This window comes from Pyxicephalus adspersus, chromosome 8, assembly GCF_032062135.1.
Source record: "Pyxicephalus adspersus chromosome 8, UCB_Pads_2.0, whole genome shotgun sequence".
NCBI lineage: Eukaryota > Metazoa > Chordata > Amphibia > Anura > Pyxicephalidae > Pyxicephalus > Pyxicephalus adspersus.
Genome location: NC_092865.1, coordinates 28,453,433 through 28,471,029, shown reverse-complemented (window position 1 = coordinate 28,471,029; position 17,597 = coordinate 28,453,433). Strand labels below are relative to the sequence as shown.

The following is a 17,597-nucleotide window of genomic DNA, read 5'->3' as shown; positions in this document are numbered from 1 at the left end:
ATCTGTCACTAAGGAGGTCTGTTGCTAAGGTCTTTGCCGGGGTTTTGTCATCAGGGGTCGGTCACAAAATCTGGGGTTTTATCTTTTTGCGAAGTGTACACCAAGGGTTTGTCACTATGAGGGCCCCTCAGGGACTGCAGCAAATATACTATATAAAGTGAGAGTGGTGGCTGTCCCTCTTTATAACTCTACATTTAGGTAGGGTAGGGTATAGGTATGGCAATTTGGAGCACTAGTTCCTGACTATAGGTGTGTTCAGTGTCTGCTGACTTCCTATTGTTTGGACAAAAGCTGAAGTCACATTTGATATGAGTGCTGTGAGGGGAGCAAAGAGAAAGCCAATTCCCCGGTGCCCCTGACACAAGGCGCCTGATTATCAGGCCGCTCTCCCCCACAGTCTGTGCTGCCACCTCCTCCCGCCTCTTTTCCCATGCCATCCCTTCCTGCCCATCCCAGGCTCTCCTCCCTCTCCGGCCCTTCTCCCCTCCTACTCCTCCTCACACAAGGAAGGAAGCACAGGACGTACAGCCGCGCGTCTAACGTCTCCGCTCCCAGCCGGACACAGCCGCCCTCCTCCCGCACAACACCCAGCCGCAGCCATGAGCTGGGGCACGGAGCTGTGGGTGAGTGTGGCCGCCCGTTCTTCCTCACAGGGACATGGGGCGCCTTTGTTTCCAGGGAGGGAAGGGAAGGTGATATGGCCGGGACTAGGGAGGTGACACCGCTGGCCTCCAGGTGTTGCAGGAGTTGTGAAGTCACTTTGTGTGTTCCGCACATGTGCAGTGCTGCTGGCTGATTGGCTCCCCATTGTTCCGCTGTATAGACAATATATATTTTCATTGTGTGTGGGGACACACCTCTGTACACAGTGCCATGCTGTGACCACAATGTGGGGGTCCCAGTGGTGCCCAGGTGGGTGCTGTGCACAGGGCCAGGTGAAGGGCAGCTTTTGTTCCCTGTGAGCAGACAGATCACACCCTTTCTTTCATCTCCTCTTCCTGGCTGTGGCACAGCACACTGGGTGCCTTGTAGCAATATGACATTAATATGACACATTCACCCAGCACAGAATATAGGAAGGTGTTGGTGATACCCCCTCCCCCTGTCCTGGCTTTGTATTGTATTCTCCTTTCCTAGGTAATCTGTACACAATGCCCTGTGAAACAAAACAATGTGCGGTCTAATCAGTTTGCTTTGTTTCGGTCTCCTATGGGTTGTGGATTATTCTTTATTTCTGTACAAAATTTCCAGATCCCAATTTTAATGAATGCAGAGAAAATGAAAAGATTGAATGTTTTGTGTAAAGAGGAACCATGCCTAATTATAACCCCCCTCATTCAGGGCCTCTGTGTGCCAAATACATGGCGTTCCCAGGGGGCTTGCTCTTGTCAATGATACATTTCTACTAAGATATGGGCTGCATCAGTCAGTTTCAGGGGCTGGGAAATCCCATCCCAGCAATAAGGATTGGCTCTGAATGTATATTGGCGAAAGTTTATCTGTAGGATCTGAGCGGAGAGTATATTGGTGTGTGCACATCATAGGCTTCCTTCAGCTAGCGATGAGCTGCTGGTCACATGCCTGCTGGCGGTTCAATTAATGCAAACATTAACATGTGTTCATGTATTGTACAGACGTTATGCCTGGTAGACCCCAAGATCTTCGGGGAACAAAGGTCTTGGCTGTAATAATTCTGCTCAGGCATTGGCAGGATCATCTTCCCTAAGTACCCCCAGATGCCCCAATTGTGTCCCAGTGCTGCAGAGATTGTCAGGAATGATAACATTTGTGTAACATCAAGTTTTAAAGGAAATATTAAAAAGTTATTTTTGTCGTAATATTGAATATGACCGATGTCCTGGTAAGGATACAGTCAGAGCGAACACACGTGGTGAAGGTCTGGGATGTTTGTACAGAAAGAGGAAATGAATCCAAGACGCTGCTTGTTCGCCTAATAATAGCGGAGCTTTGCTGTAATATGTTTGGCTCCAGTAAGATGTAAAATCATGAGCTAGTAGTGAATGTTTTATGGGATTTATTATTATTATTATTATTTTTAATATTATTAATAAACAGGATTTATATAGCGCCAACGTGAAATAGGGGTTGCAAATGACAGATGAATACAGACTGACACAGGAGGGGAGGACCCTGGCTCAAAGAGCTTACAATCTAGGAATTTTTTATATATTTCATTGATTTCTACTATTAACCAGTGGATTTAGTAGATGTATTGGCTATACCTGTGACATGTTTTTATCTGCAGGATATCTTTGTGACTGTAGGGTGGTTATGCATGCAAATTTTAGGTAATAGAGATAAATCATTTACAATTACTTTAAAATTTGACGACAAACTAATGATTTCTGCTTCATGAACATTACTAGAAAGCATTCTGATCATTCCAACAGGAATTTGGTTTGGTACCAAGGATGCTGACTTGGCCAAACTAAGCATGGGTTATGATCTTTCATCAGTCTGTTTTTTTGCACCCCAACTTCAGACAAATTTTTGAATACACTAAGGTGGTTAGTACATATATCCTGGAAGTTGTTGTGCTGGATGTGCTCTAACACCTTTGGTACCAAATGATTAATATATAGCTCTATGTCACACTAGATTGCTATTGTTGGCACAGGACAGGCAGACCATACAAAATGTATTGCTTATCCAAAAAAAATGTTGTAATGATTTTAATTGGATTTTGATTTTGCTGAGCCATCATTTCAGGGCCACCCACTGGTGCCATCTCAAGCCTAATTGATTTTTTTAAGTTTGGATCCATGTGGAGTACATGATTCGATTCTCACTCCGTGTGGGATTTTTATTGTTTACAGATAGAACATCTTGTGGCCAGAATGCTGGGTAATGTCTTTTCAGGATACACACTGTCTGCTTTTGTTTAAAGTCTGCGCGATGATTCTGATCTACTACAAAAAGTGCCCTAATGTATTACCGTACAGTGACAAGTTTTGTGATGGTTAACCGCGTCAGATGTAATAAATCTTAATTATGTTCCCAGTCATTATTGTGTCAGATACCACTCCAGCTTCACACTCTTTTAAGGTTAATAAAATCCAAAAAAGTCAGAACAGAAATGTTTGATTCATCCATGCCATTATGTCAGATCAAGTCACTGTAACCAACAGAACATTTTAAAGCAAACTTAAAATAATTTTTTTTTGTGCGGGAGGGGGGGATTTGCTAATCTTTTAAAAATGCTAATTGCTTGGTTGTTATTCTGACCCATTACCTTCAAAACCTTGGAAGTCACCGACCCACAATTATGCGGATACACAAACTTGGGTCAATGATTCAAATCACACCTAGAAGTCAGTATGAATGCCAGGCAGCTAGTACTTACAGAAGACGTGTTTAGCAGTGCCTGTCTCTATATGTAAAGGTTTCCCTTAGAATGGACTTTCTCAATCTTTTTTACCCATGGGTAACCCTTAAAATAATTTTCAGATGTTGCCTCTATAATCAGTTAATAAGAAAACTTTTATTTGCATTGGTGCCAGTTTGAAGAATGCCCCCTCATAGTGGTAGGAATGCCACCTTTCCACACAACTAAAAAGGTCCTTGGTTTCATGCAGCTGACTCTACCAAGTGGCGTTGGCCCCAGAACTATTCAGGCTTCATCTTATGGGAGGTCAATCATCCATTGCTCAAGCAACTTCTGGAGGAACCCTGGGATTCCATGAATCCCTGGTTGAATATGGCTGCCCTAGAAGAACTCAATCTAAAACCAATATAAAATCTAAAACTAAACACCTTTTGACCAGAATGCAAGGGATATAATACTGGACCTTCAAAAGTGCCTTTGTCTGGCTTCCATAATGGATATCTGACTTCACTTCAGTGTAGAGGAGGCATTTTTGCATTACATATCCTGTAATTATATTTAGTTTGTGTTTGCATTTGGCTCAATTGAGTGTATTATTGTCCTGGTATTAGGAAAAGGCTAACTTGTTACATTAAGGGCTGAGAGGTTAAAGAGCTTTTGGGATTTTTCTTCATTGTCTCTTCTAACCATTACTTCCATAATGGATATCTGACTTCACTTCAGTGTAGAGGAGGCATTTTTGCATTACATATCCTGTAATTATATTTAGTTTGTGTTTGCATTTGGCTCAATTGAGTGTATTATTGTCCTGGTATTAGGAAAAGGCTAACTTGTTACATTAAGGGCTGAGAGGTTAAAGAGCTTTTGGGATTTTTCTTCATTGTCTCTTCTAACCATTAGTGCAACGTGGTAAAATCTTGCTCTTTATCTTGAACAGAGTATTTCCTTTGTAGGAGTTTTGATGGAATATCTGTCGGCGTGTAGGCTTTAAAGAATATTTTTAGATGCTTAGGAAGGAAGGAATCTACTGATGCCATGTGACGCCACAGTTTAAGGTTTTATTTCCCTCTGGCAAAGTGGAAAGTCTGGTATTTGTCAGGCTGTTTGGACAGTAGTTTTGGGCTAGTAGAAAATATTGTGGTCGCATTAATCACAGCCAGTTTAGGTTTAGTAATCTGTAAATTTTACTGTTGCCTTGGAATGTTCTTTACTTTGGAGCAATAAGGATACAGAAAGTTGCCAGCACATGTCATAGAATATTAGCATAACCCTGGATGCATTTGATATTCAGATTTTCACTGGAGTATTTTCATTGTTCCAATTGGCAGTGTTTGAATTCTGGTTTGGAAGATCACATACACAACACTGCAAACTTACCTAGTGTAGCACAGTTGTGCTGTCTTTTCTTCTGTAAAACTGCTTACTCTGATTCACTGTACATGGTCTGCTTCTCACAGTGTTCATTAGAAGATGCAGCAAGTCAGAGCCCCCCCTATTTTCTGGCAGTGGACATCCAGCATCACCTCTGTTCCGCCCCAGCCTTGCGGCCCCTGATCCTCCTATTGATCATTAATTGATTTCCGTTCTTTCTTTTATGAAGACTTGGCATCACCATAATGGTGTCACTGGATCTAAAATCAAGTATGCATTGAAATAAAGTCTTTTTATTTAGAAATGTCATTGGCATTTTATTTAGGGGAAAAGGAACCAGGAAAGGCAAAGTATTATTAGAATAAAATTCAGCCTTTTCTTAAGAGAAGCTTTTTTAGAACCTTGAAGTAGAAGTATAGTTCTGCACAGCTCCGTGGAAGATGCCGAAATCCTGGCTATCCCAGCATCCGCCAGAGGTGCCGGTAGTGAATGTACTCCCACAAAAATGTGCAGGGTTTATGTCATCCTAAGCTGGGCAATCAAAATGGACAAAGAGCAAAAGCCTGACACCCCCTATCTCTTCTGCAACAAAGTACTTACCTGATCGCAATGTTTAGTTCTGCTTTAAGCAGTGGTGTCTTGTAAGGATACGTTGTCTGGGAATATCAGCAGCCTAACTGTTTTCAAACAGTTCCAATTTTTATTAGCAATTTTTTTTCTTATTTTTCTTAAAAACACATTATTAAGAACAAATGATCAATATTAACATTTTATGCTCCTTTTATATATTATAGAAGTGCATTTAGGGGATCAGCGAGCAGCTGGTGGGGATCCTAGTTGGAGGTACACAGAAAGTCTATGTATATTTCATAAACATCTGGTCACCTTACACACATCCCTTTGTTTCGTACCAGTGGTATTGTCCCCTGCCATGTAGAGCCAGGCGGTTCTCCTCCGCTCAGAGCTAGCAGGAACGCAAGGATCAGGCATGACTCGTATGACCCGGTTCCTAGTCTAGAACCCCCTGGATGTAATTTGAGTCCGCACTCCACACCAGCACAGGATGTAGTGGATTACAGCCTGAGATCACTGAATATTTGTGAAGTGAATCAGGAGGCAGATTTTTAGCCTGCGTGGATGTTCTTTGTGTTTCTTGGAGTCTCCTTTTTTGTTTCCAAATAATTCTATGATAGCTTTGAAATAATGGCACTCTTGTTTTGCATTCAGTAGTATTGTTATGTAAACTGTTGAGCATGATGTGAACGGTAATGGAGAATACAGATGTGGATAGCTGGAATCTAGGGGTGACAAATATTTCAACTTTCAACCTCCATGGATGTGAAGGACAGTCTCGGTACTTGGCAGTTGCCATGGTAACTCGGAGTTCCTAAGCTAAGCACACACACTGTGGATTTGGATATTCCTAAGATATGCCAGTATCATTTGGGCAAGAGAGCTCATGCTATGAAGCTGAAGTGCGCAGAGAAGCGCTTTGAGTATTCCTACAATGGACTTTTGTGCTAAATGGGTTGTAGATGTGTGAATTACCTCTCCAGCTAAACTGATACAAAGAAAGGAACAGTCTCCTTCATTCCTGGGGCTGAGTATTCATATAAAAGGCAAGATTAGATAGGTTTTTTTTTTCTAATGCCAAGTACACCCTTCCCTGCCTTATGTCCGGCACTCTGACCAAGTTGCTCATTATACTGATATTTGTGAGTTTGCATGGTTAGCCATCATCGATGTGCTGATAATATTGGAGCATAGGTATGCCATTAGAAATCAGCTACATTCATATTGATTAGGCTTGGTGCTGTTAGTTAAGGGCCAGGAGGGGCCCTCTTGGAACTGGTCATAAGTAAGTAAGTTAAGTGGAAGTAAGCTTTTTGCTTAGGCTAGGTAAACACGTGCAATGGTTCTCATCGGATAATTGTCTCAGGGATATCGGACGAGAATCTTGCGTGTGTACAGTGCTTATTGTCCATTACCCGAAAGAGCATGCTGGCGTATCTATGGACAACGAACGATCATAATAGAAGTGAAGGGGAAAAGAGCGCAGCGGGGTGCCGCTCCATTATTCCTTCCCTCTCCATGGAGCACAATGGCACTGTATGTACAGCACTTGTTCATGCATCGTGCAGACGTTTAAAAGAATCACGAAAGATCCTTTACAACGACAATTATTGCACCTGTGTACATAGCCTTATTTTATGGTAACAGTGAAAGGTAATTAAGTATAATTGGAGCTGCCACGCAAGGCTTAAGTTTGGAGCACACTGTTGGAGGGCTGCCCAATTCGTAATCAATCTTTTGGTAATCCAAAAACACTACATTCATTATTCTGCGCTTCATAAGGGATTTCACAAATAGAAATTAAATGAACTTACAATTAGAATTGGATATTTTACTTGTACATACATGATTTATGTGTTCTTTGATTGAGATTTACCCACGTCTGACCTATCAGTGGCTTGCACTGTGGCCTGTGCAGAAGTAGAGTCCGGGTTTAAATCTTGGCCAGGACAATATCCGCTTGAAGTTTGTATGTTCTCCCTGTGTTTGTGTGGGTTTCCTCTGGGCACTTCAGGTTCCTCTCGCCTCCCAAAAACACCCATTTGACACATTGTCATTTAGCAATCATGTTCATCACCTGTGACTATGAGGGGGACATCAAATTGTGAGCCTCTTTGAAGGGACAGTTCAAGACATGACTATGAACTATGTAATAGTGCTGTGTAATATGTTGACGTTATATAAATACAGGTTACTAACAATATCTACTTCCAACAAAGATGCAAAATAATCAAAAATGATTGACGGATGACTTCTCATTCAGATCATCTCCTTTCAATGGATCCAAAATCAGATGCAAAGTGAAAATCGTCCTGTGTACTTGGCCTTACATAAAAGATCCTGCCTCTCTGGGTTCATATTTGTTTTCACGGAAGGTAAACTGAACCTTTTGTGTTTAGTAATGAGCGATGATAATCCAATCAACGGCCTTGGAATCAGAAAATTGCACCTTCCATCTGGCCTTGCATGTTTGTTTCCCTTTGTGTTAGCTTCTCTGTAAAAAAAAAAAAAAAAAAAAAAGAGCACACTTGGAACTGAAATGTATTTGTAATAATGAGAAATATTTAGCCAGAAGTTACCCACATTTCCCCTTATTCAACCTCAGTTTTATTATTTGTACACTTCCCACTGTCTCTATTTCCTGTCACATAAATCATTCTTGACATTCTCCTGTGTTAGAAAGGTATGGTTATAACACCACGCCGTTCTGCAAGCTCGCTTGTGTTTAACAATCTGTTTTGCAGGTTAGGCATAGTAACATCTGCTCAGCCTATACCCATTCATGAAATAGGATACATTCACAGACTAAACTATGTGCATTTATACTTTTTAATGCTACATCTGCTAAAAATCTCATCCTAAGCTTTTAGCAATCCCACCAGACTGTATATGCTTTTTAAGGAAGGTACTCCTTAACGCTTTGTACAGCTACGTTAAATTGCCAGTGGTGATTTCCTGGCACCAAAATGCTCACAAAGCAGCAAATGAGTAAACAATGAAATGTTTGTGAACTGCTAATAACAGCTCGCTAACTACTTCATACAATGAGGGAGGTTGGAGTGATCTATTTAGCAGGTTGCTGACCCTTTGATGAAATCTGTGGTTACCTAGCACTAAGATAAAAGCAGCACAATTGTCCTTGTTGAACCACCTGCATTGCATTTTACACCGAGCATTGTGCTAAAACTGAATGGGTATTTTTTCTTCTCGTAGTGGTTGCCATGGAGATTATATTCTAGAATAAAGCCTGGATACGCAGTTGTAACTTTGATCTAATTAAATATAAAATACTTTGTGTCTGAAATTTTGCTTCTACTTGGCTATAAGTCAGTTTACAATTTAGCTGTTTATTATGGAGATACCTTTGTGGAAGCGTACCATATGTTTGGTGTGACAGGACCATGGCGCTTGTCATCTGATAGCACAGCGTTCTTTACTAGCACAAGGAAAGTCAACAGCAGCATTTTCATTACCGGCTCCAGCAGTGTTCAGAGACGGACGAGTTACCTGGAACCTGGAATATTGTTCAAGGTCCTTAAAGAGAAACTTGGCCTGTATGAACCCTCTTTATAGACCAGGCAGCCAGGGGTCCAATAGGGGCCAGATGAAACAAATGCTTGTCCTATGTATGTGTTCCTTCAAGATTACCTAAATTTAGGAACAACATTTTAATTGCAGCCAACAGGTCCTTCAATGTGGTGGCTACATAACTAGTTTTTGTTGGAAACTACATAAAGCACTTAAAAGCATTTGAGCTCACTTGATTTATTGCAAGATCAACAGGTGTTTTTTTCCACTTAGCAAACTGATATAGAATTGTAAGAATTTTGTTAAATGTAAAAATAGGAGATGAACATTATTAGTGTTTTACATTATATTGTAATATTTCACAAGATTTGTAAAAGATTTGAACATTCTTTACTGTTGAGATGATGTAATTGAACAAATGAATGTAAGTCATATTTTGTAATTGCTGTATGTGATTAGCACAATTTTAGCATTACAACAGTAAGGCTAGGTACACGTGCATTATTTGTTGTTAGAAAAAGAATGGCTAACAGATCAACAATTATTCACAATTATTTTGAATGATTGTATAATGCACGGTTCAAATCTTTCAATAATGTACATACACTAGATACAATCGTTTGAACGATGCACGGAGTGACGTGTACAGCAGAACAATCCACGATCACTACATGACCACACAATAGGTAGCGAACGACTGTAGCCCTAACGGATCCGCCAGGACATTCCTGGCGTTCCAACAGGCGTTGTTGGCCTGTTATGCACTTGTTTTTGTTAACGATTATCGAACAGTTTTTTGTTATTCGTTCATTTAAGAGGATAATTATTGCATGTGTGTACGTAGCTTAAGAGCCCAGTCACATGAATGGAATGTGTTAGCATGCATTAAGGCCCATTAATACTCATCAGTGTGGTGCCATTCATTCAGAATTCAAACCTTCCTAATGTATCTGCATTGCAGTACGTGGCACCACAATGCTACAATAGCTGCAACTCGCCAAGCTGCTTGGGTCTGAAAAGGCCCTAAATGTTTGCATTGGAGTTGTCATTCACATATGAAAGACACAGATTATTACAACTCTGTTTTCTACACTAAAGCAAAAGACATGTCAGTATTTCACTTGGTATTAGCCTGTTGCAGTCCCACATACAGCAGAGCTGTATATATTGGTATATTGGGAGAAAAAACAAATAACCAGTCATATAGGAAAAGAAAGAAGAAATAATCAGTCTGTCTTTTCTTGAACAGTTCAGGCACTGCCTGGGAATTGGGAGAGAACCTTTAGGTGTTACTGAACTACAAAAATTCAGTCCCCAGCCCTGCCAGACAGGAATGTGCTATGTAAATCCCAACGCTGGACAGAAGTTCAATTTCTATGGACAAAACAGCTTTCTTATATCTTATCTGTACATTTAGCTGTTTTCTTTGAGTTCAGTTTTATTGTACAAGTATAACTACCGGTATATAGAGGTTTGTATCATCTGTTTAGAGAGTAGGGCTACGAACACACGTGCAATGGTTCTCGTCCGATGATCTGCTCAGGGCAGATATCAGACGAGAATCTGGCATGTGTACAGTGCTCGTCGTCTATTGTCTAATCGACCGTCCAGGCAGATCCACTGAGGATGGATGGCCAACGATCGTGATGCAAGTGAAGGGGGGAGAGCGCAGGGGGGTGCTGCTCCGTTGTCCCCCCTCCCCTCTCTATAGAGCAGAACGGTGCTGTATGTACAGCGCTCATTCATGCATTGTGCAGTCATTTGTCGTTGGAAAGGATCGTGAAAGATCCTTTCCAACAACAATTATTGCATGTGTGTACAGAGCCTAGGGTGGGATGTCTATACTCTGTAGTTTTAGAACCCACCTCTGGGCAACTTGGTTGGGAGACTGAAGTGCTAAAACCTTGGTTTTTGTGTTTCTTTCAATGTTTCCATTGAAGAGAGAAGTATTGGGTAAATTGGAAAAAAAGTCAATAAACTATGTTCAGCACATCTATTTCTGGAACTTTGATTTTAACTTCATACTTAAAACCCTAAAAGGCCCATAATTTCACTTGGGGTTATCAATAATCCACTGAATCAAGACGGGGCTATTAACAACACTCCTAAAAACGTGTGATTTTATGTATTTAGATGTGTACATGGAGGCAGCCATAGCTAATGCCATATACATGCTCTGCTTACTGCTTAGTCAGATTGATTAGTACTTACTGACTCCCTTGTTAGGATTCTGACAAAGTCAAAGCATGTATGTGTGGATTATGCAAGCATTGAAACGAGTATGTGAATATATTAGGGCTTTTTTATTGTTTCCTTTTGTACAGATAAAATCATACCCATTCAATCACTATAGTTGTCCCATACATAGAGGTTATGTTAAGTGGTTAAATATTTTGTCAAGAGTATTACTCTCCTCATATCCTGATACCAAGCAGATCTTTGAGGTTGAGTACTGACTTCATCTCACATGCACTATGCTGTATACATTGTGAATTCAGTGGGAACAACACAGTCAATGATTACTTACAGCCACGGTCATTAGGCGTGTCGTCATGTACATTTCAAGGCAGAAGCAAACACGTTCATTACACCCAGTGTGTAGAGGCCTCGGAACAAAGCTAGAAGAGCTTTTTTTGTCCCTTATGTATTTCCTATGGTCATTCTGTACCCCATATATAATAAAGAAAAATAAATTCTTTGGATAATGTAGCGTTTATCCTGTGTAAATGGATGTCTTTACATAAACCATATATTTAGTTTTTGTACCATGCAGGTACAACTACCATGAGGACACATGATTAGTTCTGACCAAAGTGTGAAACTGCAGTTGACTTTATCAATCCTGCAGTGGAGCTCTGAATGTTTACTTTCCATTTAGCTCTTGTGAAACTGAATGAGGAGGAAGGTTTCGCCTCTGCGGTGTCATGTCAAGGTGCATGAACTAGCAGGTAACGATTCCCTCAAGATGAAAGTGTGAGCGTTCACCAACGTTTACGGACATAGCCATTATTGTTATGAAATTGCAGTATATTGCTTATCTTGTTCACTTAAGGGATTGTGGGAATTAAAGGTTTAACTACAGCTTTTACATTTGACTCTGGTGGGTTACTCTATTATGCCATTACATATACTCATACATATAGTTTTCAGTAGGCAATAACAGATTGCAGACATTGTTTTGTCTGTTTAAAATAAATTATAGATTTACATGTGGTAAATTTTCAGTTAATATTTAGTGAATATTGTATTTGCTTTGACTCGAGTATAAACCTAGGGCACAAAATGCGACCAATTACTAAAAATATAAAATCAAAAGACAATGTTGTCATATATTGGACACAAGTCTGGACCATCCATTCCTAATTATATAACTTACAGACTACATTAAGATATACTCATTACCTTTTTTTTTTTTTTTTTTTTTTTGTAACCTCTACTGAATTAAGGCAGCATTGTCTTATCACACAGCTTAATTAGTGTCTATCAGCCATTTAATTTCCGTCCATTCCAGCCTCAAAACAGTCGCCATCCTTTTAACATAATTGCAATTGAGGCCGCCAGAGATCTTCAACAGTCATCTAGTTAACAGGGCTCTTTCACTGTACCATTATTTGAGTTGTGGGGGTATATCAAACATATTTAATTCTCAACCTTTCCTCAGCCTCTGACAGTCACACCCTTCTTTAGGCAGACTTGTTAGATCAATGGTTTCCTTTTTTGGACAGGTGGACTACTAACTTTACTGGCTCCAGACCGTGTATGCGCAGGGAGCCGGGTGTCACTCAAAGGGGGAAGTAACGTCATGATGCCAGATCCCACCCATTCTCTCATTGCAGGCTCAGACCTGAGTGGGCAGGTTGTGTCCAGAGACAACCCATCCACCGGCTCGGAGCCCGGGTTTCGTACAGGAGACATGGTCCGTGGCCTTTGGGGGCGCACCAGCCAGAGCCGCAGACCACTGGTTGGCAACCGCTGTGTTAGATCATACGTACTTGATCTTTTCACCATGGGGGGAACCTTTGAAATAACTTTTGGGGTCATCGGGAAACCTTTTAAATCATTACTACATCACAGTATATTTGTGTGGTGGTCAGTGGGAAGACTGTCACTCTTACAGATAGCCAAAAAGATCATGGGGTCACCTTTACTGACCTGAGAAGAACTCTGGTTGATAAACTCTGATGGGGACCATCTTTGGGATATAAAATCAAGCTTGCTGGTAACACTAGTGTGCAGTGTATTAAGTCTTAATACACATTAGACCTATGCATTGTGGCTGTCATCTGCCGGCCACCTAGCTCTGGTCTAGCAGGGTCTGGGACAAGGGGAAGTTTTTTTATTCTCGTTGGACTTTGGGAGAATGAAGAATCTTCCTTTATATTTGGGTATATACTGTAATTTATGCTCAACAATTGTGTTTTGTTTTTTGGTGGGAGAACTGCAAAGTTAACAAAACAAAAAAGTTGACCCCCCGAGCATTGTCAGATTGCACTGTTTGCCTTTCTCATAATTTTGTCTCTGTGATACTGGTCGCTGTAACAAAGGTTGAATCTCCCCAGTTTGAATGTAGATAGGACTCCTGTCAAGGTTATATTCCTAACCATTCCCCAAAACTTAAGCACTTCTTGCTTACTCTGTATATGAGCTTGTCATTTTGTTTAATGTGTACAAAAAAAAATGTTGCATGCCTATTTAGGAGAAGATTACTAAGCAAGTTTCCATTGGATAAAGATGCTAGGTATGCTCTCAGCACACCTAGATACTTGTTTAAAGCAATTTATAGATTACATTAGAATGACATTTTTGGGATTGCCGAGTAAGCTTCATTGTGCAAAATCACTTTCAATAGTTTCATGTTTTGTATACTTTGTACCCTAAATTATCTGCAATACCTTCACTGTTTGTTGACCAATAACTACAGTGTAACACACAGCCTTAACATATGTACATTGTGTGCACTTAATGGGTGCATTTTTGTATAAAACAGTATTATGAAGAGCAAAATACTTTTTCGTTTTATCAAAAAACATTTTTTTTTACTTTTAAGGCTAGGTTTAATTTATGTTGCTAAGATTTTTTTTATGTAACAGGGCTTGCATGGCCTTTGTGTGTTTTTTGGCACGTATACCTGACTAACTGGTTTTTCTGGATGGTTCTCAAATATTCTAAGACCTCTCCTTGTTACTACAGTTCATTGCAATGTGAGCTTCATAATATAAACTGACATGTACTAGTCTGTCAGCTGTCATCCTAACTGGCGTTGGTAATTTTAGAAAACAATAGGCTTAAAACAATCACTGTAAGAACTTTTAGAGAGTGGGAACTATTACATATGGGGGTCTATCTGTCCTGTATCATGAATACTTACCTGCACAGGTATGGTGGGTAATATGCTTATCAGTGGCTCCTTGTAAACGCGCTCCCAGTGGTTTCTATGGCTGGGTGTGTGTTCAGTTTTTCAGCCGACTGTCCTCTATAACGTGAATATAATTCGTGTGACTAAAAGGTATTGGCCTGCAACCTCATTGCATGTAAAATACAAAAGCGTGTGTCCATTCTAATTCTATAAAACTTAAAACAAAACTTAAGCTATGTTATCTTTAATTGTTATTTTTTTTTTAGTTATAGACCTGAGGCCAACAACATTTTCCTTTTGTTGCCCTGTATTTGCTGAGAATGGTATGCATTTCCTGTGTGCTTTGATGCTACAATTATTTAAACACTCCTGATCTGTCATCCTTCAGCTATTAATATGAGACATCCTACATGCATCCTGCTTTTTATGAAAATCAAACACAGTAACAGTTATTCAATTGAGAACACACAGCTTCAAGCGCAAGATAAACATAAAGGATTCCTTTTACCGGATTGTAATATTTTAGGAGTTGACACAATGGACCTGATTTATTAGTAACAGGTTAAAGGTTACACTTTCATCAGTGAAGCTGGGTGATCCAGCAAACCTGGAATGAAAACTTAAGCTATGTTATCTTTAATTGTTATTTTTTTTTTAGTTATAGACCTGAGGCCAACAACATTTTCCTTTTGTTGCCCTGTATTTGCTGAGAATGGTATGCATTTCCTGTGTGCTTTGATGCTACAATTATTTAAACACTCCTGATCTGTCATCCTTCAGCTATTAATATGAGACATCCTACATGCATCCTGCTTTTTATGAAAATCAAACACAGTAACAGTTATTCAATTGAGAACACACAGCTTCAAGCGCAAGATAAACATAAAGGATTCCTTTTACCGGATTGTAATATTTTAGGAGTTGACACAATGGACCTGATTTATTAGTAACAGGTTAAAGGTTACACTTTCATCAGTGAAGCTGGGTGATCCAGCAAACCTGGAATGAATCTGGTCCAGGATTGAAAACATTTGCTAACAAATTGGAAATAAGAAATCCATTCCAGCTTCCCTGTTGAAAGTGTCTCCTTTAAAGTCTTAATGAGTTTTAATAAATCAGGCCCAATGAATAGAAAGTATTCAGATTAGTACAATTGTAGCCAGTAGTGAAAGGACCCAACTTGTTTGAGAACCTTTCAGACTTTAATATGCATTTTTGGTGGAACTAATGGTTATGAGAGGTTATTTCTACAAATATCCTAATAGTTTGGATGTAGCTTATTCCCGTAAAAAGAATTTCATTGACATAGGAAATTCGCTAAGCAATGTTATGAAGCAATATACTTTTATCAGATATCTCCTTCTGTGTCATTTTTCCTGATTCCATTTGTGTTCCAGGGCCAGACTCGGCAGGCACATGTTATGCTGCAATCAGTCTTTTGGGTGGTGACTTCCATGTGAATTGTAGGTCTTGTACAGGCCTGGCAAGTATGTAGTAGAAACTAGCCAGAGGTCATCTCAGAATAATAAAGGCAAATTCACCTAAATTGTATGGTGCATGATCTAAACCCATTTTATTTTACTCATAGTTTAATCCTACCAAATCATGCATCCTTTTTTGGTACAGTGTTTTAGTTAGGATGGTTTTGCTCCAAAGTAAGGGTCTGCTAAATACTATATACAGCTGAACTACAGCATAACCTTAAATGTCATTTCTTAAAGCTAAAGCAACAAGTTATTGTTCTGGATTCCTCTTATGATCACTATCTGCATGGAGTTTACAGGTTCTCCCCGTGTCTGCGTGGGTTTCCTCCGGGTACTCCAGTTTCCAGTTAGGTTAATTGGCTTCCCCCTAAATTGACTATATTCTACATTAATGACATATGGCTATGGTAGGGACATTAGATTGTGAGCTCCTTTGAGGGACAGTTAGTGACATGGCTATGGACTTTGTACAGCGCTGAGTAATATGTTGGCACTATTTAAATACTGTGTAATAATAATATTAATGATCAGACACCTTACAATAATTTAGGTAAAATTAGGATCTGTATGTGATCACTTCAGTGATGGTTACACAACACTAATCCAACTCTCTACAGAACCTCCAAGATCAAATTCGAATGCAGTTTTATTTATTTTTTAGGTCTAATTGAACTTTTCGTTTAAAACCACATAATACAAGAAGTGTGGAAAGTCTTACTGTTTAGTTTTCCTTAGAGAGAGCATCTAAATCCTGGGTAGAAAAGCCTGTTATCTTCCACCATTCTGGAAGGACCCTTCCTCTAAATGGAAATGGTGGTCTCTGTACAGTTTCAACACACTACCCACTAAGTCAGACCTATAGCTAAAATATTTAGTGAATTTAGAGTTCAGTTGGGTGGTAATTTTTAAAGTTTTTTATACAAACACCTAACAAACATCCGATTCCCAGAGCACTATGAGTTAGCTGAACACATGAGCACAGCAAGAATTGGTTCCTTTTAATCTGATACCATGGGACTGACATTTTACATTTAACAGTATGTTCTTCTATTTCTCAGTCACTTCTGCATCCATTAATTTATTGAACTTTTTCATAACTGCTGTTGATGGGAGATTAGAAAATGAGCCAGTTCCAGTCCTCGTTGGCTGAATATTCTGATATTTTCCTTGGTTACAAAGCTCTCAGAGATCCAGGTTTTAAAGTTGCTGTATTTTTTATGAATCTTACTTAAATCTCATTTATTCATTTATTCTTAGGCTATGTCTGTGTTCCACCTCTACAGAAATAAAGGAAAGTTGATAAACTAATTGCTAAAATATTTTGATAGGTAAAGATGTCCCCAGCATCTGGTCTTAATTGCATCTTTGGGAAGGCTTGTTTATGAAGACCATTTTTCAAATTGGAACACCAAAACCTTTATAACTGATCTACAGTGCAATAGTTAAATACCTTTATCATTTCTGTTCTTCACCTAATTTGAGTGGAAGCGTGTATCCTAGAATCAGTGAGGGTCTGTTCTCTTTATGGCTGTGCTGTGTTTTTTTGGAGAATGCAGCATGCTTCAGTTCTGTGCAGAATTCTACTCAACTAATCAGGGCAGAAAGGCATTGAGCCGATTCTACGAACCAAGCTGATCAAGTGCAACTAAGCAATATATTTCAACTTGTCAGTCTTTATTTGTGGTGGTTCCATTTATTTCTGAGTTACTGAACTTCTCCCCAGTTATGTGTAACACTGTAGGGCAGCTCAATCAATGGGCCCCATACCTAGAGATTTGTGCATGCTGTGTCTTTGAAAACGCAGAGATCATCAATGCTTGGTGTTGCTGCAGGTTGGAAACAATTTGCTTGTAACGCATCCCTCACCATTTGGGAGTCAGTGAAGGATCTGTAGCAACGCAGTGCATATGTGTGTGTGGTTTGTGTAGAAGCAACTCAC

At 39.7% G+C, this 17,597-nt stretch overlaps 1 protein-coding gene across 4 annotated transcripts in view; it reads left to right on the top strand.

Annotated features, from left to right (window-relative positions):
• The first annotated feature begins 464 nt into the window (after positions 1-464).
• Positions 465-17,597, top strand: part of FNBP1L (formin binding protein 1 like) — an 89,639-nt gene continuing 72,506 nt past the window's right edge. For 2 of the 4 annotated variants that reach the window (XM_072419867.1, XM_072419866.1), the window contains exon 1: positions 465-623. In XM_072419867.1, the coding sequence (XP_072275968.1) occupies positions 600-623 (24 nt within the window). In that variant the 5' untranslated portion in view covers positions 465-599. The remainder of the gene's footprint in view (positions 624-17,597) is intronic. The other 2 variants (XM_072419869.1, XM_072419868.1) reach the window with 1 other exon arrangement.